Here is a 27,351-nt window from a genome sequence, read left to right as displayed (position 1 = left end):
GTGAGTGCTTCATCATTGGAGCAGTGGTGGGTTCTAAGCGGTGTTACCACCGGTTCGCTTTGCACACGCGCTTTGCGCGCGATCGAAGACCAGCAACCCTCCTGTTTATGGTCTTCACAGATCTGTAAAGCAAAGGAAAACTGAAGTTAAATCATAAGCACATTCACAGTTTTGCTTAGCGATTGCTTTGCTTAACAGTCAACTTTCTGAAACCAAGTGTGGTAACTTAATGAAGATTATTATTAAAAAACAATTGCTACCAACCTGCCTTCCATTGAGGACCTGTATACTGCATGAATCAAGAAGAGGGCCGTGAAAATATTTACAGATTCCTCACATCCTAGACATAAACTGTTTCAACTCCTACCCTCAAAACAACACTATAGAGCACTGCACACCAGAACAACTAGACACAAGAACAGTTTTTTCCCAAACGCCATCACTCTGCTAAACAAATAATTCCCTCAACACTGTCAAACTATTTACTAAATCTGCACTATTAATCTTCTCATCGTTCCCATCACCCATCTCCTTCCACCTATGACTGTATGACTGTAACTTTGTTGCTTGTATCCTTACTATTTATATTGATTGTTTCCTGATTGCTTATTTGTACCCTATTATTATCATTAAGTGTTGTATCATTAAGTGTTAAATTTGTACCCTGTGACTATCATTAAGTGTTGTAAGTGTTGTACCTTGATGAAGGTAGCTTTTCTTTTATGTACGCTGAGAGCGTATGCACCAAGACAAATTCCTTGTGTGTCCAATCACACTTGGCCAATAAAATTCTATTCTATTTTGTACCCAGTGGTCCAAAGGGGTGGGGGGCGGATTAATGTTGGTGTTTCAGAATCACTCAGCCCTTTGTCAAACTCAACAGCTCTCTGGGATTCCTAACTTGTTAGTTTCTTCCACGCCATCACCATTTCCACCCTAGCATCTCTGGACTATGGTGTGGAAATGAAAGAGAGAGAGAGAGAGAAAAGGAAGATAATAGGGGATAGACATGTCATTCTCTAAATTCAATAAGCAAAGAATTGCCTCACTGACAGGGAATTCAGCAACTGCTGAAGAATTTGACAGGGAGATTAAATGAGACGAGAAAAAAAGCAACTGAAGAAAATATTTAGGGCTAGTTTTGACATTAAATTTCTGTATTTGTATACAAAGACAAATAGCAGGGCTAGGTGAATGCCACAGTCAACAGATAACTGGCTCCATTTAATGTCACAAAATAGCCAGTTATTTTGAGAATGTAGTTAGGAATGTTTAGTCAAGAACTTAGTTTTAATGAATTGATGGGGCTTTCTTCTGTCTAAGTACAGCTTTTATTCCTCTCATCTAGTGGTTTCAAATAGTATGTGATCTTGTACTAATTTGATCTGTAGAATATATTGTGTTATAAATCTAATTTGTATCCTCAAGACAAGGGTTTTACTATTTTCCATGTGAAGGTAGAAGAATGACTGTTTGCATTCAATGAAAATGAAACAGGATTAAAACCCTAGTTTTTCTAAACCTCATTTAACTCTAACCAGTATATTTTCAGTTACGTTACGAGCTGTTTTTAATACAGACTGGCATTTTCAAGCGGACAGTTGCAATTTATAATCAACAAGTGCGCTGTTGCATTATTTTAGTCGACAGAAAGAAAAGTTGGCTAGAATCGTGAAATTAAAATGGCCCCAATTGTGTGGAACTAACTTGTGATTTGGAGACTGCATATAATCCTCCCATTTGCAGCCTCCATGATTCAGTAAAAAACGTTTCTGGGTTTTATCAGAATGAGTTGTGGTATTTTTCATGGAAGAAAGGCAAAATTAAATGTGTTGAGCCTCTATGAGTTTGGATTCTTATAATTACCACCTATCTCCCCCCTTCCCCCCCAAAAAAACCCTGTGACATTCATCTTAGAACTTTTAAAGGCAGTCGTCCATCATGATCACTTCAAAGTGCAGCCCCCAGGCCAAAAGAAGACACCTGCGCTTGAAGCATATTTATTTTTCTACATCCCTATTGCAGAAGACATTTCTCACTGACATCGCTGTTCTACGAAAAAATGCTTAATAGTCAAGATGCATGAAGCCCAATGCAGAAGCTTCGGGGGTCAATCCCTGACACATTCAAGTAGGAGTGGAAAAGTCTACAGCTCTGAGAACCTTGCTGAAAACATATGAATTAAATGAATAAGTGGTCTGAATTGATGCAGCCACTTGTTCATACTTCTACGCTAGAGTATGGGGCTGATTTTCTCAGAAATCGGTTAAAGTTGTCAAATATCCAATTCATTCTTAAAAGTGCTTAACTATGTTTCTGTTGTGGAATATGGCACCACCAAAATGGACAGGTGTGCTAATGTCTTCACACATTTAATAGAATAGAATAGAATAGAATAGAATAGAATTTTTATTGGCCAAGTGTGATTGGACATACAAGGAATTTGTCTTGGTGCATATGCTCTCAGTGTACATAAAAGAAAAGATACCTTTATCAAGGTACAACATTTACAACACAATTGATGATCGATATATCAATATAAATTATAAGGATTGCCAGCAACAAGTTATAGTCATACAGTCATAAGTGGAAAGAGATTGGTGATGGGAACTATGAAACGATTAATAGTAGTGCAGATTCAGTAAATAGTCTGACAGTGTTGAGGGAATTATTTGTTTAGCAGAGTGATGGCCTTCGGGAAAAAACTGTTCTTGTGTCTAATTGTTCTGGTGTGCAGTGCTCTATAGCGTCGTTTTGAGGGTAGGAGTTGAAACAGTTTATGTCCAGGATGCGAGGGATCTGCAAATATTTTCACGGCCCTCTTCTTGATTCGTGCAGTATACAGGTCCTCAATGGAAGGCAAGTTGGTAGCAATTATTTTTTCTGCAGTTCTAATTATCCTCTGAAGTCTGTGTTTTTCTTGTTGGGTTGCAGAACCGAACCAGACAGTTATAGAGGTGCAAATGACAGACTCAATAATTCCTCTGTAGAATTGGATCAGCAGCTCCTTGGGCAGTTTGAGCTTACTGAGTTGGCGCAGAAAGAACATTCTTTGTTGTCCTTTTTTAATGATGTTTTTGATGTTAGCTGTCCATTTGAGATCTTGCGATATGATAGAACCCAGAAATTTGAAGGTTTCTACTGTTGATACTGTGTTGTCAAGTATTGTGAGAGGTGGAAGTATGGAAGGGTTTTTCCTAAAGTCTACCACCATTTCTACGGTTTTGAGTGTGTTCAGTTCCAGATTGTTTTGGTTGCACCACAAGGCTAGTCGTTCGACCTCTCGTCTATATGCGGATTCGTCATTGTCTCGAATGAGACTCCTTCCTTCCTGAAAAAAAATCCTATAAATATCATGGAACTTTCTCCCAATATCTCTATGGTTTAAAAAGCTAATAAAACATTAAATTTGCTAAACAGTTACTTGATTATTTAAGTGTTATGTGAAAGAAGTAAATTGTACTATGGTTTTTCTTGTTTGTATCGCTTGTTACATTGCTTATATCATTTCTTTTTAGTTATTGCTGTTGACATATTTGAAAAGTCAAATTTTACGGGAACCAGAGTGCCACATTTTAATACAATCAAAGAAGATTACCCAAAAGATTTGGAATCATCTGTTTTGTTTCCTGAAACTTTGCTCAAAACATCTGTCAGAAAAGGTATGATGCTTCTTTTAGAGTAGGTCTTCCCAATCTTAAACTATCTTCTCTAAATCTATTGGGATTGCAACTTTTATTTCCAAGACAAAATAACTTTCTGAACTTTTTGAAATTCTCTAAGAATTTCAGTAGAAGCACATTTAGAAATCCTGAGATTGAGAAGGTTTATCTAAGTATTTTCGGAATGGAATAATAAGGATGTTCAGACCTACTATTGAATTGTTGTTTGAGAAAGATTAAGTATGACTTAGAGGGGACAAAGGTCACAGTGCTAATACTTGATAACAATACATTTCCTAACATTTCCATCTGCAAAATTTTACTTCATAATTAAGGATGATGAAAAAGAAAAAGAACTAAAGTTGAAACCATACTGACTAGAGCAGATCCTGAAGTGTCTTCTTTCTCATTTTGTTCAACAGGTGTACCAAAAATCAGAATTTTTAATTTGCATTCTTTTTTCTTCTTTTTATTGGTCTCATAATGATTAATTTTGAATAGGTATATTATTTTGTCAATACTGTTGAATCTACATTTTTCTGATAGTTGGTTTAGAGTTTTGTTTTGTTTTTAAAAAACACTCTTAAGTTGTAAACCATTATGGGATAGTGGGAAAGTCTAAGGGAATACAGATGAAATTTTGTTCTTCAGTTACAAATTCTCTTAATTTATTTAATCTTAATCTCATTGCTGCTTTTAGTATAAATTCACATCTTGGATAATAGGCTATAATTTGGCATCATGTTTTTTTCTTCAGTGGGTCCTACAACAAAGCCCTCAAACTATGGACTGTTATTGAAGATGGAGGATGAGATTGTAAATAATAAAAATTTACATGCCAAAAGACAGCTTCGGCACCCAGAGAATTCCGGCCAGCATGCTGTTGCCATGGTAATTATATATCGAACCTTGGGATATTTTCTGCCTAAGAACTATGATCCTGACCGAAGGAGTTTAAGGTAAAATTTATACTTTTAACATGCTTGAATAATAAATCTGTGCTGGGCAATTGTGCTGATGTATGACCAAATCATGTATTGTACATTTAAACTTATGTTTACTGAGAAATTAGTTGCTGACATTTCTCTTGGTTGTTCTGGATGATCCTAGAAACTAATCCACAATAAAACAGATACCTGTTTGGGGAGGAAAAATGGATTTATTTGTTTAAATTTTTTTCCTTAGAATTATAACCTCAAGGATTCAATTCAGAACTCAGTTTCATTCTTATGATCTTTTGGCTCACAGTTAAATGTGTGAACTGACTCATTATGTTGAGGATATTATGCGTGTTCTGTCAGGGCTTTTAAAAAAAATCTGATGACTCGCTAATACATAAAATCCATCACTCGTTTGCAAGAGCTATCAGCAATGAATGTGCTTGCTTAAACTGTCCCTTTACATGTCTTCACCCAGAAGAGAATTCAGTACTGAGTCCTGGCTAAACCTAAAGCAGGGGTCTCCAATCTTGGCAACTTTAAGACTTGTGGACTTCAATTCCCAGAATTCCTCAGCCAGCTTTGGGAGTTGAAATCCACAAGTCTTAAAGTTGCCAAGATTGGAGACCCCTGACCTAAAACAATGTACTCTTTTGAAAACAATAAACTATTTTGTTGTACATCTGTAATGTTGGCGGCCGTCTCCAGGAGAGCCTTTTACCAGGTTCGCCTGGTTCGCCAGTTGCGCCCCTTTCTTGACCGGGATGCCTTATGCACAGTCACTCATGCTCTCGTCACTTCTCGTCTGGATTATTGCAATGCTCTCTACATGGGGCTACCCCTGAAGTGCACTCGGAGGCTCCAGTTAGTCCAGAATGCAGCTGCGCGGGTGATTGAGGGAGCCACACGTTGCTCCCGGCTAACACCGCTTCTGCGCAGTCTGCACTGGCTCCCTGTGGTCTTTCGGGTGCGCTTCAAGATGTTGGTTACCACCTTTAAAGCGCTCCATGGCTTAGGGCCCGGGTACTTACGGGACCGCCTGCTGTTACCTTATGCCTCCCACCGACCCGTACGCTCACACAGAGAGGGTCTTCTCAGGGTGCCGTCCGCCAAACAATGTCGGCTGGCGGCCCCCAGGGGAAGGGCCTTCTCTGTTGGAGCACCTACCCTCTGGAACGAACTTCCCCCCAGTTTACGCCAATTACCTGACCTTCGGACCTTTCGCCGTGAATTGAAAACATATCTGTTTATCCAAGTGGGACTGGTTTGATTTTTAAATTTTCAAATTTTTGAATTTTTAATAATTTTAAATTGGGGTATTTTAGTATAGGTCAATTTGACGGTTTTAATTTTCGGCCATCTTTTGAATATGTATTTTAATTGTTATTTTAATTTTGTATATTATTGTTTTAATCTGGCTGTACACCGCTCTGAGTCCTTCGGGAGAAGGGCGGTATAAAAATCTAAATAATAAATAAATAAATAAAATAATGTTAATTTTGCTTTTATTTTGCCAGGTTACCCAACCGCCCCACCATTAATACCCCAGTAATCAGCGTAATCATTTACAGAGATGGAAATTATTTGCCTAATCTAGTGGACAGCCCAATTATGATTGAGCATGTTATGTTGGAAACGATGGAGAGGACAAAGCCTGTGTGTGTCTTCTGGAACCATTCAATTGTGTATGTTTTCCAATCTGCACTCTTTCCATGGGCAGTTGTTATGGGTGGGCATTTTAAAATAGAATAGAATGAATGAGCTGGAAGGGACCTTGGAGGTCTTCTAGTCCAGCCCCCTGCTCAAGCATAAGAACCTATACCCGTGATGGCAAACCTTTAGCATGCGTGCCAGAGGTGCCACGCAGAGCTCTCTCTGTGGGCACCTCTCTTTTCCAGCACTCTGGCACCGTGAGGACTAGCAGCATCGCCAGCTAGTCCTCACGGTGCCAGAGTGCTGGAAAACAGCCAAAAAAAAAGCCATTTTCTGTGTCATTTTCATTCCATTTTCTGTGCCATTTTCCAGGCAATTTTCAGGCCATTTTTCGGGCTGTTTTCGGGCCGTTTTGGGGGCAAAAATGATCCAAAAAACAACCTGAAAACGGCCCCCAAAACACTGGCATGCGCACTGGCCGGCTGGCCTTCGGGTTTTCGACACTCCAGCATGCAAATATGCACGCACATGCACTCAGTGCCCAAAAGGTTCTCCATCACTGACTTATACTGTTTCTATATTATTTCAGACACTATTTCAGATTTTAAGGATAATAATAATTGATCAATCGATCATGTACCATCAACCCAATGTCAGTTCTCAGCAAACACATATATAAATTTTCTCAACAACAATAACAATTCGGTCTTTTTTATATAGACTACACAGTATAAACAGCAGCGGCAACTTCATTGGCTGTTTTTTATTGCCAATTAGGAATAAAAGCTAGGTGACAAATTTTTAATAAAGTATTCCAGTATTCAAACAGACAGATGGCTGTTTTAGACAAATTCTAATAAAATAAATAAAAAAATAAAAAAATAAAAAAATAAAAGGGCCGGTTTAGCTCTGCCTGGTAAGGCCTGTTATTAAGAACACAAAGCCTGCAATTACTGCAGGTTCGAGCCCGGCCCAAGGTTGACTCAGCCTTCCATCCTTTATAAGGTAGGTAAAATGAGGACCCAGATTGTTGGGGGGGCAATAAGTTGACTTTGTAAATATATACAAATAGAATGAGACTATTGCCCTATACATTGTAAGCCGCCCTGAGTCTTCGGAGAAGGGCGGGGTATAAATGTAAACAAAAAAAAAAAAAAAAAATTCACCCAAGATATTTCTTTGAGAACAGTTTCTAGACAGAAGTTGGTTGTTTAAATGGAAAAAAAGTTCAATTAAAAAAAAAAGTATTTCAACTTTAACAGAACATAAATTATCGATGTACTTTTTGAAGCGGCATCAAATTGCCTCAAAGACAATTCTGTTAATTATCTGTCACTCTATTAGTCATTTTTACTGTTTGTAATGAAAAGCAGAAAGGATGTGATTATGGGTATAAAAGTAATTTCACTGAATCTCTGACTTCTTTTCATTCTGGTCGCGATTTGCTTTCTTCCCAAGCGCCCCATAAGCACCCATCCGGATGGAGAAATGATGGAGACTCAAAGCTTTGTCTGCTTTCAAAAGGGATGGTTTGAAATGGAGCAATTAGCGAAAAGTGCATGGCAGAGCCAGGCAGAAACAGAGGCATGGGGGGCAGGCAGGCAGGACATTCCCAATGTGTTGCCTAGACACGATAGGGCCCCCACGCATTCTCCGCCTCTTGTGCTGGCCACGCCCATCCCCTGGGCTTACTTTTGGGGTAGGGCTTACTTTTCAAAATACATTATTTTGAATTTCACTCAGGAACAGGATCAGCTTTATCAAATGTTCTAGAGTGGCTTCTGTGCTTCTTTTTCAATGGATAATGACTTGATTATTTATTTATTTATTTTTGCGAAATTTGCAGCTCTTACAAAGTTATAAGAAGTATATGAGCCATCAAAATAACATCTTGGAGAATGTGGGAAACACTTGCACCCATATCTTGAAACCGATGCTAGGATATAAAAATAGATACATACCAAATAATCTGAGAGATTTAGAATAATGGATTTTATTATAGCTTTCCAGACAGGAAAAGACTCACTATTATTTAAAGATCAAAGAGATAGCTAAGTGATAATCATGGGTTGCTTGCACTGCTTATCCTACCTGTGTGCAATTTTGTCATTGGTCATGATGAAGCAAAGTTGAAAGAAACAACGACCATTGCAAACATTGAATTCAGTTACCAGACAGGGCATTATTAATGAACCTGATGCTCCTGAACATGAGTGCTGTCCTTGAGAAGTGGGGATTAATAATGAAAACACTGGTTTTCATAAAAGCTGCACTTTTAAGAAAATCTGTTACCTTTTGAGAGTTGCACTGTTAATTATTTAGAAGAGGGACAGCAATCAGAAGTTACCTTCCAATCCATCACTGAAACAGTTTGGCCTGTGAGATAACAAATATAATTGGAATTGGATTTTTTTCCCCCCTTTTTATTGACCAGAACTAGAGAAACAGCAGGAGGATGGTCTTCAAAAGGGTGTGAACTGTTTTCTCGGCGCCAGAACCATATTATTTGTCAGTGTAACCACATGACCAGTTTTGCAGTCCTAATGGATATGTCAAATCGTGAAGTAAGCAGTTCCCTTTGTGATTATTTTGTTTATTGCGGTAATGAAACGGTGTTTGATGAGAGTTAAAAAGCAAATGAGATCATTTTAAATTAGTGTTTTATTTTTTACTTAAAAGCTACCTTCCAGTTTAAAGTAGTGTGCTTTAACCCACAGTGCTCTGTTTCAGCTACAAAGTGCTGAAAGAGGGGAGGATTTCTTGTTTAGTTCATTTTCTTTTGGTTTCTCATCGCCATACGATGAACGTTTTTAGAAAAAAGAATTACTATCATTTTTTTAAAAAAAAATCAGGAAGGTGGTAGCTCCTCTTTTGATTAATAAATATTATTAAAAGGCATAAGTTGCCGTGAACTGCAGCCTTAGCAAGTCTGAAAAAAATTCTATCAGATTTTTTATTATTGGCCACCATGAATAATACAGGACTCCTGTTACAATGTCATTTTTAATGAATTTCTGATTACCTGTATTTCTTGCCAGCTTTAAATTTTATAAGGTGTCCAGACAGCTAGTTTTTTTTAAAAAAAAGTTTGCTGATTATTTATATTTCTTCTGTTAATGACTCAAGGAAAGCAGAACACTGTTTGCTTTCTGTGGGAGGGGGGTTCAAGATGGCAGCCACCTGATTAAATCCCACCCTTTTTATACGCATGGCATACACATGAAAAGGTTGCTCCTACCATCTTAAATCTTTTGCCTGGTCCTCCCACAGATGCCTGTAGCCTAACCCCAAGCCATCAGTACCTTGCATCACAATCTATGTTTTGCAAAGCAAAGTATGAACTCAGAACTGTCCGTGTTTAATCCTTTGTATCATGCTGTGGGTCTGCAAATTGCTCTGTTGCTTAATGTATTTACCCTCGCTATAAGGTGACAAAGGGAATCATTACAATTCCCATTTCAAAGATGGGAACTTGCCAAAGTCAGGCATCCTTTTTTGAAGAAATTGAGGGTGGATTTGCAGGGAAGAGTGCAGGGAAAGGAATGCTGATGTCATGATTTCTCATGAGTGGGCACAGTTTAAAACATCTGGTGGGGGTTCTTGCAGGAATTTAATAGCTTGGCCTATGAGCAGTCTGTGTGCTTTAAAAAGAATGTCTTACCTTCCCTGCTCTAATACCTTTTTTTTTGAAAAAAAGTCTTATTTATACATGCACTTTGAGAAACATCGATCTCTGCAAGCCTCTTCACTGTGCCTCATCTTGAGGCATTTTTTTTCTGGCATAGAATAGCCTCTTATTAATGTGGATATACTTCAGGCAGCAGCAAATTAGAAATGAAAATGTAAACACTGAATAAAAGGAATGAAATCCATTTAACTGTGGTCTTCTTTCACTACAAAAACTTGTCAGTGAATTAATTCACTGTTTACATATTCCCTGAAGTAGTTTTTTTTAAAAAAAAACCAAATCACTCTTAGAAATTGACATCTCTTCATACCGCTTAAAAGAATGTGGATTTGAGATAGAACAGCATTTAGTCAAATGAATACACTATCCATGCTGATTTTAAAAGTATAATAACTGAGCATTTAAAAGGGAAATAAAGACAAATGAACAATATTTTTTTTATCAGCTCATGCCTGTAACAAACAAACTGATAATTTTTATTTTACAGTATGATGACGTACTTCCTCTCAGGATCATCACTTACACGACAGTTTCCATCTCACTGGTAGCTTTGTTGCTGACCTTCATACTTCTGGTCGTGATCCGAACTTTGCGGGCCAATCTGCACAGCATTCACAAAAACTTGGTGGCTGCTCTGTTCTGCTCTGAGCTAGTCTTCCTGATAGGAATCAATCAGACAGAAAATCAAGTAAGAATTTTCAGTGATTTTTCTCGCATTGATATACCTCAAACAAAAAAGTCTACCATGATTCAAAGGTGTGACTGCATTTCTATCAGTTTTGCTACCCAAATCGGTTTTGCTATCAAAGAACAAAGCGGCTTTGTTCTATTTGGAATAACACAGTTTGAGTGAAAGAGATGGTTGAGCTTAAGATGGATCCCACAGAAACACTGTTTCTCTAAGTATCTAGACCAGGGCTGTCAAACTCGTGGCCTGTGGGCCAGATGCGTCACGAGCTGGCCATGCCCAGCGGGGAAAAGTCGCAATACGTCATATGACGTCACTGTGGCAACATGAGTTTGACACCCCTGACCTAGACTTTCCCAGTTTTTAATTTTGCAACTTGTTGTAGCCTTGGTGCATCTGGGCAGCATCAAGTAGGGAAAGACTGTGTGGAAACCATAGTTTATCAACTTGCTTGTGTCAGACAATCGATGGAATTTAGCCGGATGAAAGATGCTAATTGATTGTTGCTGTGGTCTCATGCACACTTTCTTGGAGAAGGATATCTAATAAACAAAGCGCCAGATTTGAAGAATTTATAGGCAACGTGCTTTTCTAATCCCTCTACTGCACCTCACAAAGCTTTGGAGAGATGGGGTGCAGCAACAATTGGAACAAGTGACAAGGAAATGTTGTGCCCAATTCGGGTCTGAGCCTGGTGCCGAAGCCAATGATGGACGCCAGACACGAGGGGCAGGTTTTCTGATTGCTTTTTATTGGAGTACTCCAAGGAAAAGGGCTCCTGGCCAAAATGCCAAGAACCAAGAACAAAGGATTAAGAAAGCTTTATACAGAAGGTGGGACAAGAGGAGATAATAATAATAATAATAATAATAATAATAATAATAATAATAATAATAATAATAATAATAATAATAATAATAATAATATTTTAATTTGTATACCGCCCTTTTCCCGAAGGACTCAGGGCGGTGAACAGGCAGATAAAATATAAATACACACAGTAATTAAAAACATCCCTTAAAAAACTAATTCAAATGCCCAAAAATGTTAAAAACGACTCCCGTAAAATAACAAAATTTTAAAACCCATCCAATAAAAATAAAATCAGGCTAGTCCAGCCATACGAAATAAATAAGTTTTAAGTTCGCGAAAGGTCCTAAGGTCAGGTAATTGTCAAGTCCGAGGGAAGTTCGTTCCACAGGGTCGGAGCTCCCACAGAGAAGGCCCTCCCCTGGGGCCGCCAGTCGACACTGTTTGGCTGACAGCACCTGAGGAGTCCCTCTCTGTGGAGCGTGCGGACGATGGGAGATAGAAGTCGGCAGTAGGCGGTCCCGTAGATAGCCCGGTCCTAAGCCATGGAGCGCTTTAAAGGTGGTAACCAATACCTTGAAGCGCACCCGGAAAACAACAGGTAGCCAGTGCAGTCTGCGCAGGATAGGTGTTATGTGGGAGCTCCGAGACGCTCCCTCGATAACCCGCACAGCCGCGTTCTGAACTAGCTGAAGTCTCCGGGTGCTCTTCAAGGGGAGCCCCATGTAGAGAGCATTGCAGTAGTCCAGGCGAGAGGTAACGAGAGCATGAGTGACTGTGCATAAGGCATTCCGGTCCAGGAAGGGACGCAACTGGCGGATCAGGCGAACCTGATAAAATGCTCTCCTGGAGATGGTTGCCAAATAGTCTTCAAAGGACAACCGACCATCCAGGAGCACGCCCAAGTTGCGTACCTTCTCCATCGGGGCCAATGATTCACCCCCGACAGAATGATGATAAGAAATATCATCTAATAAACATTTTAGTAATAATTCTACAATTTGTTCTGTTGGTCTCTAGCTGTCCCTATCCCTAAGCCTTGGCTAATGAATGCCCCAGGAGTTATCTAATACACATTTAATTTGCTGCAGGGCATCTGTATTCCTAATTTTTGATGAGGCCTGCAAGTTGTCTAACTGTTGTTAAAAGGTAAAGGTTCCCCTCGCACATACGTGCTAGTTGTTGCCGACTCTAGGGGGCGGTGCTCATCTCCATTTCAAAGCCGAAGAGCCAGCGCTGTCCGAAGACTGTCTCTGTGGTCATGTGGCTAGCATGACTCAACGCCAAAGGCACAGGGAATGCTGTTACCTTCCCACCAAAGGTGGTCCCTATTTTTTCTACTTGTATTTTTACGTGCTTTCGAAACTGCTAGGTTGGTAGAAGCTGGGACAAGTAACGGGAGCTCACCCCGTTACACAGCAGCACTAGGGATTCGAACCGCCGAGCTGCCAACCTTTCGATCGACAAGCTCAACGTCCTAGCCCTTGTTACTTTTATCAGTTTTCTAACTACCCAGAATTGTTACAAGATTTACACATGCATATTTCCTGTAGATAAGCATTGTTTGTTCTTGCCAGACAGACTCCACAATTACAGTCTTCCTGATATACTTTCAAGCGTGTATCATAACCTGGCTTTATTTTAGCATACAGCCCATCAGAAAGGTCTCTAAATCTGCCTGATCTAGCCATTCCCTCATTCCTGTAGATTTTGTAGAGTAATGACGGATAAAGTTAAGTGGGCATGAAGGGTGTAATTTTGCCTCCCAGGCTGTTAGCATCACTGAAAAAGGCAAGATTTGGCAAGCAGGCTTAGGAGTGGAAGATCTCTGGGAGTTTACACTGCCCCATTTCCACCCTTAAAATCTCCCACTCTCCTCAAACATCCAGAAATAAAATCAGCTATGTCAGCACCAATAAGCAGACCAGTCCAGGAAATCAGCTTAACAGGAAGGTTAAAATTATTTTTATTGAGTTAGGTATAAGTCTGATTATGTTAGATCTCCCCCCCCCTTGTTTAGTGAGTTAGAGAGGTCACATCCTGATCACTTCCAAATGTTATCTTCTTCTGGATTTAAAAATACTTCAGGCCCTTTCAGCTAGGGAACTGGTCCTGCAAATCTCTGTCAAGGTTCCTTATTGTCTACAATCAGTGGTGAGATTCAGCCAGTTCGCACCACTTCGGGAGAACCGGTTGTTAACTTTCTGAGCAGTTTGGCAAACTGGTTGTTGGAAGAAATCATTAAGGTAGAGAACCAGTTATTAAATTCCTTGAATCCCACCACTGCCTACAACCCTTGATGTTCCTCAAGTACCTTTAGTCCCTGATATGTGGCTTGTTGCACCAGGAGTAGAATCCAAAGAAATTAGAAGATAAATCCAACTTCATTTTTCCTTTCAGGCTTTTAATATTTTTTTTTGGGTGGGGGGAATCAAGTAACGAAAAGAAGGATAGAATCAGAGGACAGACGACTGACTTATCCTTGATGCAGCCGATAGTTGGCTTGGGAATCATTTCTAAAAACATAAGTTTAATATGGGGATGGGTATCACCCCATACCCACAAGGCAGATAGAAAACTAAGCACAGGCATTTTCTTCCATTGGCTTCAAAGGCCACACAAAGCTTTACAAGGCACATCAAGGCTGTACTTAAAAAATGAGTAGATCAGGACCTTGGGGAAGGCAGAGTAACGGTGAAGAACTGAATTGGGCTTGTGTTAAATCTCTAACTCAACCATTCTAAGAAGACTTTTGGGGACTTTATCTCAATAAAATGTACAAACTCTTTAGCTCTCCTTCTTTATATTGTACTCGCTTCTAAGGAGCTTGTGATAAGAATTTTTTTTTTTCAAACTAATGTCCTTTTAAATTCATCCCATACCAAATCCATTAAATTGTTCATTTAACAATTTGGAGCATTTGTTCAGAAATGTATGTCTTTTGTAAGCTTGAAAGTAAGAGATAAGCATGAGTTAATTTAATAAAAATATCCCACCCCATCTTAAGCCATTTCTTAAACATTTTACAAGAGCAAGCTGGAAATCATACAGAAAGGGCCACTCCTTGCATTGTAGTGAGATCTGCTGTGAGTGTCTTTCAAACGGTTTTCGAACCTTCCTTGCAGAATAAGAATAATCTCAGCGGTCACACACGAACGAGCATGAAAAGTCCCAAGAATTTAGGAAAAACAATTGACACAGAGTCACTCGACATTTCATTTCACTTTTATTAATTTCTGTAAGGCAGGAATCACATGACTGGGTGAGGTTTCAGGCACCCATGAGTGACTGATTGACAAAATTCTCTGTTTTCATTGTTGCATATCTGAAATAAGCAGTTTGCATTATTATGACCCATGAAAAATAAATACTCAGAATTATGAGAGTAAAAGACTTTACAGGGAGGGTTTAAAGTTGCCAAGTTTTTAAATTGTGAATATAAAACTGCCAGCTCTTTCCTGAAGTCTTGATTAAATGAACAGATTAGCCTTCTTTAGTAATTTTAACATAGGAGAATGAGGCTGTGCTCTGATACAAAAAGAGATCTTGTGGGGCCATAAGTAGACCAAAAGTTACCATTTCCTATTAACCAGTGTAGGGTCAGGTAAAATCTTGAAACTACACTTAATCAGGATTTTTCAGTTCAGGTAGTCCTCAACTTACGACCACAATTGAGGCCAAAATGTATATGTTGTTAAGCAAGAAATGTGTGAAGTGAGTTTTGGCCCATTTTTATTTTTCTTGCCACGGTGGTTAAAATGAATCACTGCAGTTGTTAAATTAGCAACACGGTTGTTAAGTGAATCTAGTTTCCCCCGTTGGCTTTGCTTGTCAGAAGGTCGCAGAAGGGGATCACATGACCTGGGAACACTGCAACCGTCATAAATGTGAATCCTAATGTAAATCACATGACCATGTGGATGCTGCAACGGTCATACGTGTGAAAAATAGTCATATCTCACTTCTTTCAGTGTTGTCGTAACTTGGAATGGTCACTAAAGGAACGTAAGTTGGGGACTACCTATACGTTAGTTTTATTGACTTGTTTAACATTAGGTTGCTTTAATGCAGGGGTCTCCAACCTTGGTAGCTTTAAGACTTGTGGACTTCAAAGCTGGCTGAGGAATTCTGGGAGCTGAAGTCCACAAGTCTTAAAGTTGCCAAGGTTGGAGACCCCTGCTTTAATGCATTCTAGTTAAGACTGATCACATGTTGCCTCAGGAGTTCCTAAAGCGCTTTTGGGCAGGGGTGAAATGTACTTACCTTTTCTACCGGCTCGCTGATGTGCATGTGCCCCAGGTGTGTGCATGCTTTGCTCACGTGTGCATCATCATCTGTGCATATGCCATCATTTGTGCACGTGCCATCGTCTGCGCACACGCAAAGCTGGGACATGATAATGTCCCAGTTTGGGGGGGCGGAGCCTCCCAGTGCCGGCACTACTGGTTCGCCAAATTGCCCACCGCCAGCACTACTGGCTCCCGCAAGCTAGATAGAACCAGCAGCATTTCACCTTTGGTTTGGGGTTGTTGTTGTTTTTTGTTTTTCTGGGGAAATTCTTACAGATCTTAGCTTTCCAAAATTATGAATGTACAAATGACTATAGATTGCTATAAATTGAGGGAAAGTATGTTTCTGGATAACAACAACATAAGATGATGATTCTCCTAACTTTTCTTTGGAGACTCAGAAACATCTGACTAGACATGTTTAAAATGAGATGCTGGACCACATTCACATTTGATCTAGTGTAGAATGACTTAGTATTTACAGAAGATAATCGGGGTGAGGGGAAGGTTGGATGTCATGCATAAAACAGTAAATTTGGAATGCAACCCTTATGGATGTTCACTTACATATAACCAAACATTAATAGTTGTGCTAAGAAGTATGATGACTTAGTAGAGGCAGCTCTAATTGATCTGGATTCTTTCTTTTTTCTAGTTTGTGTGCACCGTAATAGCCATTCTTTTGCACTACTTCTACATGAGCACGTTTGCTTGGATGTTTGTTGAGCAGCTTCATATCTACCGCATGCTGACTGAAGTGAGAAACATCAATTTTGGGCATATGAGGTTCTATTACGTTATGGGTTGGGGGATTCCTGCCATTATAACAGGTAAGAAAGGGCATTCTTGCCCTATGAACTTAGGTTTATTCTTATCACTGCCATAACTTTTTCCCAGGAATTCTTGGTAACTGAAAATTGGGGAAAGTTTTATATATTCTGAGCAAAATACAAGCAGACATATCAAAGATTTCTACTTGAAGTTGTGAAAATACTGTCTAGAGCAGCGGTTCTCAACCTGTGGGTTGGGACCCCATTGGGGGTCAAATGACGATTTGCCAGGGGTCGCCTAAGACCATCAGAAATATGGGAAGTATACTTGTGAGTTGAAGAATCGTGCTCCAATGGTTGACTTCACAAGCCAGCTACAGGCTCTTCACATCGCTAGCCGAATTCGGCTTCAGGCGTGATCAATTAAAAAAGAGAGAAATCTTTGCTCTGATGTCTCCCTCTCAAGCCAGCTGCAATCACTCCCAATCGCTAGCCTAATCTGGCTTCAGGCACAATAATAGGGGAGGAGTCTCTGCTTTAATGCCTCCGTCTTCAAGGCAATCGCAAGCAGTTCAGATCGCTAGCCAATATGGCTTCAGGAGCGATAAATTCTAAACAAAAATAATTTTACGGTTGGGGGTCGCCACATCATGGGGAATTGTATTAAAGGGGTCGCAGCACTATAAAGGTTGAGAATCACTGATCTAGAGAAAAGCCCCCTAGAGTCAGGACATAGCACATATGTGTGAGGGGAACCTTTACCTTTACCTTAACATGGCTTGGAGTGAGATACAAGATAAGATAATGTGCCTCAGGCATGATATTGAAAGAAGGACTATTAATACTCTTGAAAATCGTTCTTTTTGTAGCAGACATACTAGAAAAACAGTCCTAACATTTGAGAAGTATATTGATTTCTCCCCACCAATTTTCATACTGTAATGCCAAGGTTGTTTTGTAATCACATTTTCAACAACAAAAACAACTAAGAATGAAGATGATTATTTCCCACAAATACATTGAAAATACAGGTTTTTTTTCAAAGATGAAAAAGTTCCATGACAAAACATACAGCATAAGATTTAGACAGCAAAAAAGTTTGCTTCTCCAAAAAACAACAACAAAAACAGGGAATCCTCTTGCTCTTCTTAGACAATTTTTAAAAAACATTTCTTGGTGTAAATTAATGCTTCAAAGGACTCCATACATTGACTTTCTGACTGTTTTTTGTATTGCAATGCAGGTCTTGCTGTTGGTTTAGATCCTCAGGGATATGGGAACCAAGATTTTTGCTGGCTCTCTGTTTATGACACCCTGATTTGGAGCTTTGCTGGTCCAATTGTAATAGTTGTGGCTGTAAGTATTGTTGATTTTGCAATGGTATAGCCCTGTGGTGAAATCCAATTTTTTTTTACCACTGGTTCTGTGGGCGTGGCTTGGTGGGCGTGGCAGGGGAAGGATACTACAAAATCTCCATTCCAACCCCTCTCCAGGGAAAGAATACTGCAAAATCCCCATTTCCTCCCCACTCCTGGGGAAAGGATATTGCAAAATCTCCACTCCCACCCCACTCTGGGACCAGCCACAGATGGTATTTGCCGGTTCTCTGAACTGCTCAAAATTTCTACTACCGGTTCTCCAGAACCTATCAGAACCTGCTGGATTTCACCCCTGGTATAGTCCTGTAATAGAACAAGGTACCTGACAGCATAGAGAGAATGAACAACTAAGTGAATGTGAGGAAACCTTCCCTTTAGATTCCTATACAAAATATAAATAAGAATTTATATCTAAAATTATAAAATATCTCAATGGCGATTTGTTTAAGTGATTGATTGATTATATGCCATCAAGTAGTTTTCAACTCTCAGTAGCCCCATAGATAGATTTTCTTCACCAAGATCTATCCCTAATCTAGTCTTTCAGGTTTTCTAATGTGTTCTTATTGGTATTGTAACTGAGTCCATCCACCTTGCCAGGAGCAATGTGATTAATGGCAAATTTCCTTTTATTTCCCCAAACATTACTATTGTTTGTTAAAAGACAGCTCTTTCTGAGTTGAATTATGTGCAGGTCTTTTACTGACAAGAATTCAAATGTGATTTTAAATAAAGTGAAACCTGAAGGTTATACACCCCTTAAAATTGTAATACGGCCAAATTTCTCTACATAAAATTCTAATAAATATTTCAACATATTTAAGAGATATGCACCCTCCTTTTGAATTTTATTTTCCCCTTGTGTCACTGAAATTAGAACTTTTAAAAACGATAAGTTTTTGAAGTTTAAAAAGTATTGAGTTCAATTAAGGTTTTCCCTATAACTAATGAATCTCTCTAAAAACTTATTAGGCTGCAGAGCAAACAGCCAAAATAAATGTTAAAGCCATGCTGGATGAGCTGTATATACATGTCTTAAAACAAGTTGGTTATACTTGTTTCTTTTTTATTTGATTTATACCCATCTTTGTACTCTGGTGAGTACTCAAACTTTAAAAAGAGAATTATAAAAAGTTAAAGCCTCATATTACAATTAACAATAAAAGTGGTAATGTTATTCACTACCAATTAAAAACCTGATGAAAGAAACACATAGATGCTCCATTACTGGAGTTTTTTAAGAAGAAATTGGACAGCCATTTGCCTGAAATGGTATAGGGTCTCCTGTTTGAGCAGGGGGGGTTGGACTATCTCACCTCCAAGGTCCCTTCCATCTGTGTTATTCTAGTACATAGTGGGGGTGTCTTCAAAAGAGTCTCTCACCTCTAAATTTTATTTAGAATTGTAACTTTGTTGCTGGCAATCCTAATGATTTATATTGATATATTGACCATCATTTGTGTTGTAAATGTTGTACCTTGATGAAGGTATCTTTTCTTTTATGTACACTGAGAGCATATGCACCAAGACAAATTCCTTGTGTGTCCAATCACACTTGGCCAATAAAAAATTCTATTCTATTCTATTCTATTCTATTCTATTCTAACAAGAGGCTGGCCCTACAGATACTATAGTTAGACCCTCAACCATTTAAGACTTTAATGGTCAATACCAATCTCTTACATTGTGTGTCCATAAGCTTACTTTAGTACTGCATAATTCTTTAGCTCATTATCAGTACAGTCTTTCTCATTTGCCTTTCTAACTATTTCTATCCCATTCCCTACATTTTCAGAGAGCTTTCCATGTATAATTTTCTTGCTTTTTAAATATTTTACACATTTCTGTTTGTTGCTGTTATATTACTCTGTTCCTCTTTGTGGGTTTTATATTTCTGTCTTCTATACTAATGCTTTTTTTTACAAATTCTGTGACAACAATTTAGAGACTCTAATTATCAACTGCAAACCTTACTATTCGCCCCGTGAATTTTCCTCATTTCTTCTAATTGCTGTTTATGTCCCACCACAAGCCTGTGTAAACGAGGCATTACGAACTCTAGCTGACCAAATCATGGAGGCTGAAGCCAAACACCCTGATTCACTGGCCATTGTTTTGGGAGATCTAAACAAGGCAAACTTAAGGAAAGAACTACCAAAATACTTTCAGCATGTCAATTGTCCCACCAGAGGCAAGAATACTCTAGACCACTGCTACACAACACTAAAAGATGCCTATCGGTCTTTACCACGTGCAGCTGTAGGACACTCTGATCATTGCATGATTCACCTTGTACCTGCTTACAGGCAAAGACTTAAAGCCATAAAACCAATAATTAAATCAGTGAAAACCTGGACGGAGGAATCAGAATTAAAGCTACAGGCATGTTTTGACTGCACTGATTGGAATATTTTTAAAGATACCTCTGCAGACCTGGATGAACTCACAGATACTGTAACATCATATGTCAGCTCCTCTGAAGACCTAACTGTAGTAACAAGGAAATTGCGAATACACAGTAATAACAAACCTTGGTTTACACCTAAACTTAAGCAGCTACGACATTCCAAAGAGGAAGCCTACAGAAAAGGTGATAAAATGCTGTACAATCAGGCCAGAAATGCACTAACAAGGGAGATAAGAGCAGCAAAAGAAGCTACTCTGAAAAGCTAAAGAATCAATTTTCAGCAAATGAACCAGCAAACATGTGGAAAACTCTTAAAAATATCACCGGCTATGGCAAACCTCCTTCCCAGGCTGAAGGTAATCAACAACTGGCAGATGACCTGAATGAGTTTTACTGCAGGTTTGAAAGGAAACTACAGCCACCTATCTCCACAACCCCCATCTCAGACACAGCAACAACAGCCAAGCCTCCTACAACTGACCCCATTTCATTGGGTTCACAACCCCTAGTGATCACAGAAAAGGAAGTGCAGGACCTATTTCACAGACAAAAGCCAGGAAAAGCTCCAGGCCCAGACAAGATAACTCCTTCTTGCTTAAAAGTCTGTGCTGACCAATTGGCCCCATCTTCACCCATATTTTCAATAAATCACTAGAGATGTGCTATGTTCCTTCTTGCTTCAAACGCCTACCATCATCCCAGTGCCAAGAAGCCCACCATCAAGGAACTAAATGACTACAGACCAGTTGCTCTAACATCTGTAGTCATGAAAACCTTTGAAAGGCTAGTGCTTTCCTACCTGAAAACCATCACGAATCCGCTCTTAGACCCCTTGCAATTTGCATACCGAGCAAATAGATCAACAGATGATGCTGTTAATATGGCTCTGCACTACATCCTACAACATCTTGAGTCTCCAAAGACCTATGCAAGGGTCCTTTTTGTAGACTTTAGTTCAGCATTCAATACCATCATTCCAGACATTCTTCTAACTAAGCTAAACCAGCTACAGGTACCGGAACAGACTTGTAAGTGGATCACAAGCTTCCTAACAAACAGGAAGCAGCAGGTGAAGCTAAGCAAGATCACATCAAATACCTGTACAATTAGCACAGGGCCCCCAAGGCTGTGTGCTCTCCCACTTCTCTTTCTGTATACCAATGACTGCATCTCCAATGATCCATTTGTTAAGCTACTGAAGTTCGCAGATGACACAACAGTGATTGGTCTCATTCGAGACAATGACGAATCCGCATATAGACGAGAGGTCGAACGACTAGCCTTGTGGTGCAACCAAAACAATCTGGAACTGAACACACTCAAAACCGTAGAAATGGTGGTAGACTTTAGGAAAACCCTTCCATACTTCCACCTCTCACAATACTTGACAACACAGTATCAACAGTAGAAACCTTCAAATTTCTGGGTTCTATCATATCGCAAGATCTCAAATGGACAGCTAACATCAAAACATCATTAAAAAGGACAACAAAGAATGTTCTTTCTGCGCCAACTCAGTAAGCTCAAACTGCCCAAGGAGCTGCTGATCCAATTCTACAGAGGAATTATTGAGTCTGTCATTTGCACCTCTATAACTGTCTGGTTCGGTTCTGCAACCCAACAAGAAAAACACAGACTTCAGAGGATAATTAGAACTGCAGAAAAATAATTGCTACCAACTTGCCTTCCATTGAGGACCTGTATACTGCACGAATCAAGAAGAGGGCCGTGAAAATATTTGCAGATCCCTCGCATCCTGGACATAAACTGTTTCAACTCCTACCCTCAAAACGACGTTATAGAGCACTGCACACCAGAACAACTAGACACAAGAACAGTTTTTTCCCGAAGGCCATCACTCTGCTAAACAAATAATTCCCTCAACACTGTCAGACTATTTACTGAATCTGCACTACTATTAATCGTTTCATAGTTCCCATCACCAATCTCTTTCCACTTATGACTGTATGACTATAACTTGTTGCTGGCAATCCTTATGATTTATATTGATATATTGATCATCAATTGTGTTGTAAATGTTGTACCTTGATGAACGTATCTTTTCTTTTATGTACACTGAGAGCATATGCACCAAGACAAATTCCTTGTGTGTCCAATCACACTTGGCCAATAAAATTCTATTCTATTCTATTCTATTCTATTGTTAGTTTATATCAGCTATTTCAAACTCTGTGGAAGAAAAACAGAATTTACAAATATAAATACAAAAAGATTCCCAGAGTGTAATTCTTTTTTTGTTGTTGTTGTTCACGCCCCCACAGATACACAGTGTATTTATAAAATAGAAATTGTGTCTGATCTTTGTGTATTTTTCCCTTCAAGATCAACATTGTGATCTTCATCTTAGCCATGAAAGCATCATGCAGACGAAGGCAGCGTTCACTGGAGAAAACTGGTGTCATGTAAGTTTATAACTGGATAGAAAGGAAACGATTTTGAGCAGAGTTAATGTGACATGTTGGTTAAAATAATAATTCTTAGCATTTTACTGAGACTTAAGAAAATGTCCCAAAGGTGCTTTTTCAAGAGGCAGCTGGATTTTCTGATTTTTCTTTGAAGACATTTCACTTCCCATCCAAGAAAGTCCAGTTGCCTCTTGAAAAAACACCTTTGGGACAACCACGATGATTAAGCATTTCTGTAGACACTTAAGAAGATGGTATCAAGACTGGAGAAGCTCTATTTGTGTGCCATTGAATCTCATTTACATTACTTCCTTCACATCTCATTTCCACATTCCAATTTTTTGTTATTTTATTTGTTATTAATTTTGTTTTATTTTTTTATTCATAAAATAGCATTTTGCATAGTTTTAGTGAACTGCTTGGTATACAGATCTATGAAAGATATAAAGATTAAGGATTTCCTTTAGACCTGGACTCCCTGCAGTGGGTTATTTTGTAGACTCTTATAGGATTTTGAAGCTGAAGGAACAGCCAGATTTTGTTGGATAAAGATACCAACACACACACAAGTAGCTCTTTGGTTGTTATTCTAGGTCTTCTTTCTGACATTTGGCATCAATATATCCCTTTCTCATTCTTTCTGAAGATCCTACCAGTTTTAGTCAACTTAGGATATGTCCTCAGATACTGTACATAGAAGCTGCCTTCTGCTGAGTTCCATTTTACTTTCCACTGTACTGAGTCCATATGGACCAATTCAGCGGTGAAATGCACTTACCTTTGCTACCAGTTCAGAAATGTGAGCGTGCGCACCTCTTCTACCCATGTGAAAGCCTTCTGCGCATGCGCAGAGGGTCAAAAACAGGACGTAATGACGTCCAGTAGGTAGGCAGAGCCTCCTGCCGTCGGCCCTACTGGTTCGTGTGAGCCGGATAGATCCAGCCGGATTTCACCTCTGGACCAACTCCAGCTTTCCAGCAGGAGTTTTCCTAGTCCTGTCTGGACTTTCCAGAGATTGAATCTGGGATTTTCTAAACCCATGGTGAGACTCTTATCATACTGCTACACCCCCTTTCTCAATATACACCAATTGCTGGAGAAATAGTAGTACCATACAACTAAGGTTTTTCCACCATTCTCTTCTTTTTGCTAACATATTGCTGTTATCTTATGGTGCAGTAAGAAGTCAAAGGTGGGAACTTACTTTGTTCTTGAAAGATTATTGCAAATCTCTGAATTCATCCGTTCAGACAGGCAGCCCTGATGTGCTCAGTATGTCTGTGAAAAGCATTTAAGGCATTGCTTTGCAATGAATCCCTCAAAATGTTGAGAACAAAACGTGTCCCCCAAAAGACTCACGGTTAGTTTTTGAAGGTTGTCACTTCCTGTATGTGCACACTAGAACACACTGGAAGTATAGTTGCCTGCACATGTATACACAGTCAATTTAAAAAACAGAAGGTCCAAATCTTAATAGGTCCGCCTCATAGCTTCAAGAAGGGATGGTATGAAGTGTTCTTTCTAATAATTTGCTAAGCCTAGTGCCTTATATCGTACATTTTGCTGTCCATGTTATATCGGGAGAAAGACAGCATGGGAATGGATTTGGGATAGTAGATTCATGCAGCCTGGTAAGGAAAGATCCTGTTTCCAAGTGATATAATCAACACTGTTAGGAAGAACTGGTACTTATGGCTGCTTAAGAAATTATCATTTAGACTAGGGGTCCCCAACCCCTGATCCGTGGACTGGAACTGGGACACAGCATGCCAGAAACTGGGCCGCGCAATCAAGCGAAGCCCCATCCGCCGGATATAGGCAGCACACAAAACTGCACCCTCTCCAGTCCATGGAAAAACTCTCTCTCCACACAACTGGTCCCTGGTGCCCAAAAGTTTGGGGGCCACTCAGGGGTGAAATGTAAAATTTGTTACTACCAGTTCTGTGGGCGTGGCTTGGGGGGGTAATGTGACTGGGTGGGCATGGCCAACTTTTTTTTTTTTACTTCTAAAAGCATTTTTTCTATAACCTCTTCAGCTGAAGAGGTTGCAAAAAATGCTTTTAAAAGCCTCTGATGATCAGGCAACTCAGCTGGGATCGCCAGAGGAGCCTTTTAAAAGCGTTTTTTCTACAACCTCTTCAGCTGAAGAAGTTGTAGAAAAAATGCTTTTAAAAGGTTATGATGGTCCCAGCTGAGTTGCCTGATTGCCAGAACCTTTTAAAAGCATTTTTTTACAACCTCTTTGGCTGAAGAGGTTGTAGAAGAAATGCTTTTAAAAGGTTCTGACGATCCCAGCTGAGCCACACGATCATCAGAGGCTTTTTTTTTTACTTTTAAAAGCATTTTTTCGGCCAAAGAAAAAATGCTTTTAAAAGTAAAAAAAAAAAAAAACCTCTGATGATTGCGCGACTCAGCTGGGCATGGGGGGGGGAGGGATTTTTGCTACTGATTCTCTGAACCATCTGCCACCATTGCTATCGGATCGGGCGATCTGGTCTGAACCGGAAGCATTTCACCCCTGGGGCCACTGATTTAGAAGTCACATTTCAGTTATTGACACCTATTTGGACAAGGCTGGACAAGTTTTATGTGCAGGGGTGGTATTCACTTACCTTCCCTATTAGATCACAAATGTGAGCACACATGCATGTGCCACCTCCACGCATGCACGTGGCTTTCCACGCATCCGCTGTGCTCACATGAACGGATTGCACGCAAACGCGCGGCTTCAAAATGTTCCTAAATAGGATAGCATAGCGCCGGGGGCACCTTCAATTTCCGCTACCAGTTCAGGTGAACCAGTCCGAGCCGGCTGAAATGCCGCCTTCGTTTATGTGCGGGGGGGAAAAAACCTACCCCAATTTTGACAGCATTACAGAGTAGAGTGAAAACTTTTTTGTTTCTCATTTTAGTTAGGGATCTAACTGAACAGCATGCTTTGTTTCCCAGGATGGATTTTGAAATAGAAGTCTGCATAGGACGCAGCTATATTTGATGCCTTAAAACAATTATCTTAATTGTGCTTTTTATCTAGCTCTGTTCTGAGGACTGCCTTCCTGCTCCTCCTGTTGGTCAGTGCAACCTGGTTACTGGGTCTCATGGCAGTAAATAGTGGCATAATGACCTTTCACTACTTGTTTGCTATATTTAGCTGCTTACAGGTAGGTGATACCATTTGGTCTTAATGGCAAGTTTTTTGATCTGTTTCAAGGGCCTTGATAATTTATTTGCTCAAGCAAAACTTTTTTTTTTAACGATAACAATAGCACTTAGGCTTATATACCGCTTCACAGTGCTTTACAGCCCTCTCTAAGCAGTTTACAGAGTCAGCATATTGCCCCCAACAATCTGGGTTATTTGGGGCAATATTGGGTTTTTGGGGGCAATTCTCATTTTTACTATCTTCAGAAGGATGGAAGGCTGAGACAACCGTGAGCCGGTAAGAGTTGAACTGCCGAATTGCTGGCAGCCGGAAGTCAGCAGAATTAGCCTGCAGTACTGCATTCTAACCACTGCGCCACCACTGCTCTGGGGATGACCTCACAATGAAAATGGCAAACCAAAATGACTTTCATTTTACTTGATTCAGTGGAAAGTAGGAAATTTTATTGAGGCAGCCTCCAGTAAATGAGTTGCTTTCTTTGAAATGCACAGCTGTTTCAGAATAATGAAGGAATCGTTTTGATGCCTACTTTTGCTCTAATTTTAAGATCACATTTGGCATGTTGGTTTCTTAGTCTATATTATATACCATCATAACGTCTTTATAAAATGTCTTTACAAAATCATCATTGAATAACTTTGTTTATCACCACTGGAAAAAATGACACCTTCTTTTATTCTCCTCCTCTCTTGTAACAATCCAGGGCCTGTTCATCCTTTTCTTCCACTGTATATTCAACAAGGAAGTGAGGAAGCATTTGAAGAATACGTTCACTGGAAAGAAGTCGTTTCCAGATGACTCCACGACAACTAGAGCCACTCTGTTAACTGTGAGAAATTCTTTTGCATAAGCATTTCCCTACCAATGGATTGGCTTGGAATTTTCTTTTATATATTTCTTTTTGGCCTCTAAAATCCTTCATCTTTGGTAATTGTTTGATTTGTGACTCGGGTATTTTTAATTGAAGAACGATGGCCTTCGAATGGGTCTGCCAGCAGGGGTGGGCTTCAAAAATGTTAGCAAGGGGTTCTCTGCCCTGGTTGTTGGGTGGGTGTGGCCATGGTGGAAGGCCTCCTGCACCATGGTGGGGGGGGGACTTTTTGCCCTCCATGGGCTCCGGCGGCTTTCCTCGAGCCTCCAGGAGGGCGAAAACGGCCTTCCCAGGATCCGGAGGCCTTCTGGAGGCTGAAAACGTTTCCAGCCTTCCTGAACTTCCGGTAGACCTGTTTTTCGCCCTCCCCGAGCCTCTGTGTGTGCCGTGCACTTACCTGCATCCAAAACGGGCCGCATGGGGACTCCTGGGAAGGGTAGGGTGGAGTGGGGTGGGCAGGGTCAACCAGGAGTGGGATTTGGGGCTCTGAACTGCACAGAATCTTAGCTAGAGGTTCTCCAGAACCCCCAGCAGCCCAGTCCTGCCTGCCAGGCACTCAGAATATCTTGATTTATCTGGGATTTTGAATTCTAAGCAAGTGGGGAG

General features: G+C 39.9%; 1 protein-coding gene across 3 annotated transcripts in view; it reads left to right on the top strand.

Moving 5' to 3' along the window:
• CELSR1 (cadherin EGF LAG seven-pass G-type receptor 1) overlaps window positions 1-27,351 on the top strand; it is a 187,637-nt gene that overhangs the window by 144,285 nt on the left and 16,001 nt on the right. For all 3 annotated transcript variants that reach the window (XM_058191494.1, XM_058191496.1, XM_058191493.1), the window contains exons 20-29: window positions 3,519-3,662; window positions 4,420-4,621; window positions 6,118-6,285; window positions 8,688-8,817; window positions 10,429-10,629; window positions 16,384-16,558; window positions 17,742-17,854; window positions 22,628-22,707; window positions 25,746-25,872; window positions 26,578-26,703. In XM_058191494.1, coding sequence (XP_058047477.1) covers window positions 3,519-3,662; window positions 4,420-4,621; window positions 6,118-6,285; window positions 8,688-8,817; window positions 10,429-10,629; window positions 16,384-16,558; window positions 17,742-17,854; window positions 22,628-22,707; window positions 25,746-25,872; window positions 26,578-26,703 — 1,466 coding nt within the window. The remainder of the gene's footprint in view (window positions 1-3,518; window positions 3,663-4,419; window positions 4,622-6,117; window positions 6,286-8,687; window positions 8,818-10,428; window positions 10,630-16,383; window positions 16,559-17,741; window positions 17,855-22,627; window positions 22,708-25,745; window positions 25,873-26,577; window positions 26,704-27,351) is intronic.

This window comes from Ahaetulla prasina, chromosome 7, assembly GCF_028640845.1.
Source record: "Ahaetulla prasina isolate Xishuangbanna chromosome 7, ASM2864084v1, whole genome shotgun sequence".
NCBI lineage: Eukaryota > Metazoa > Chordata > Lepidosauria > Squamata > Colubridae > Ahaetulla > Ahaetulla prasina.
Note: the sequence above shows the minus strand (reverse complement) of the source record. Positions and strands in the feature narration are given on the sequence as shown.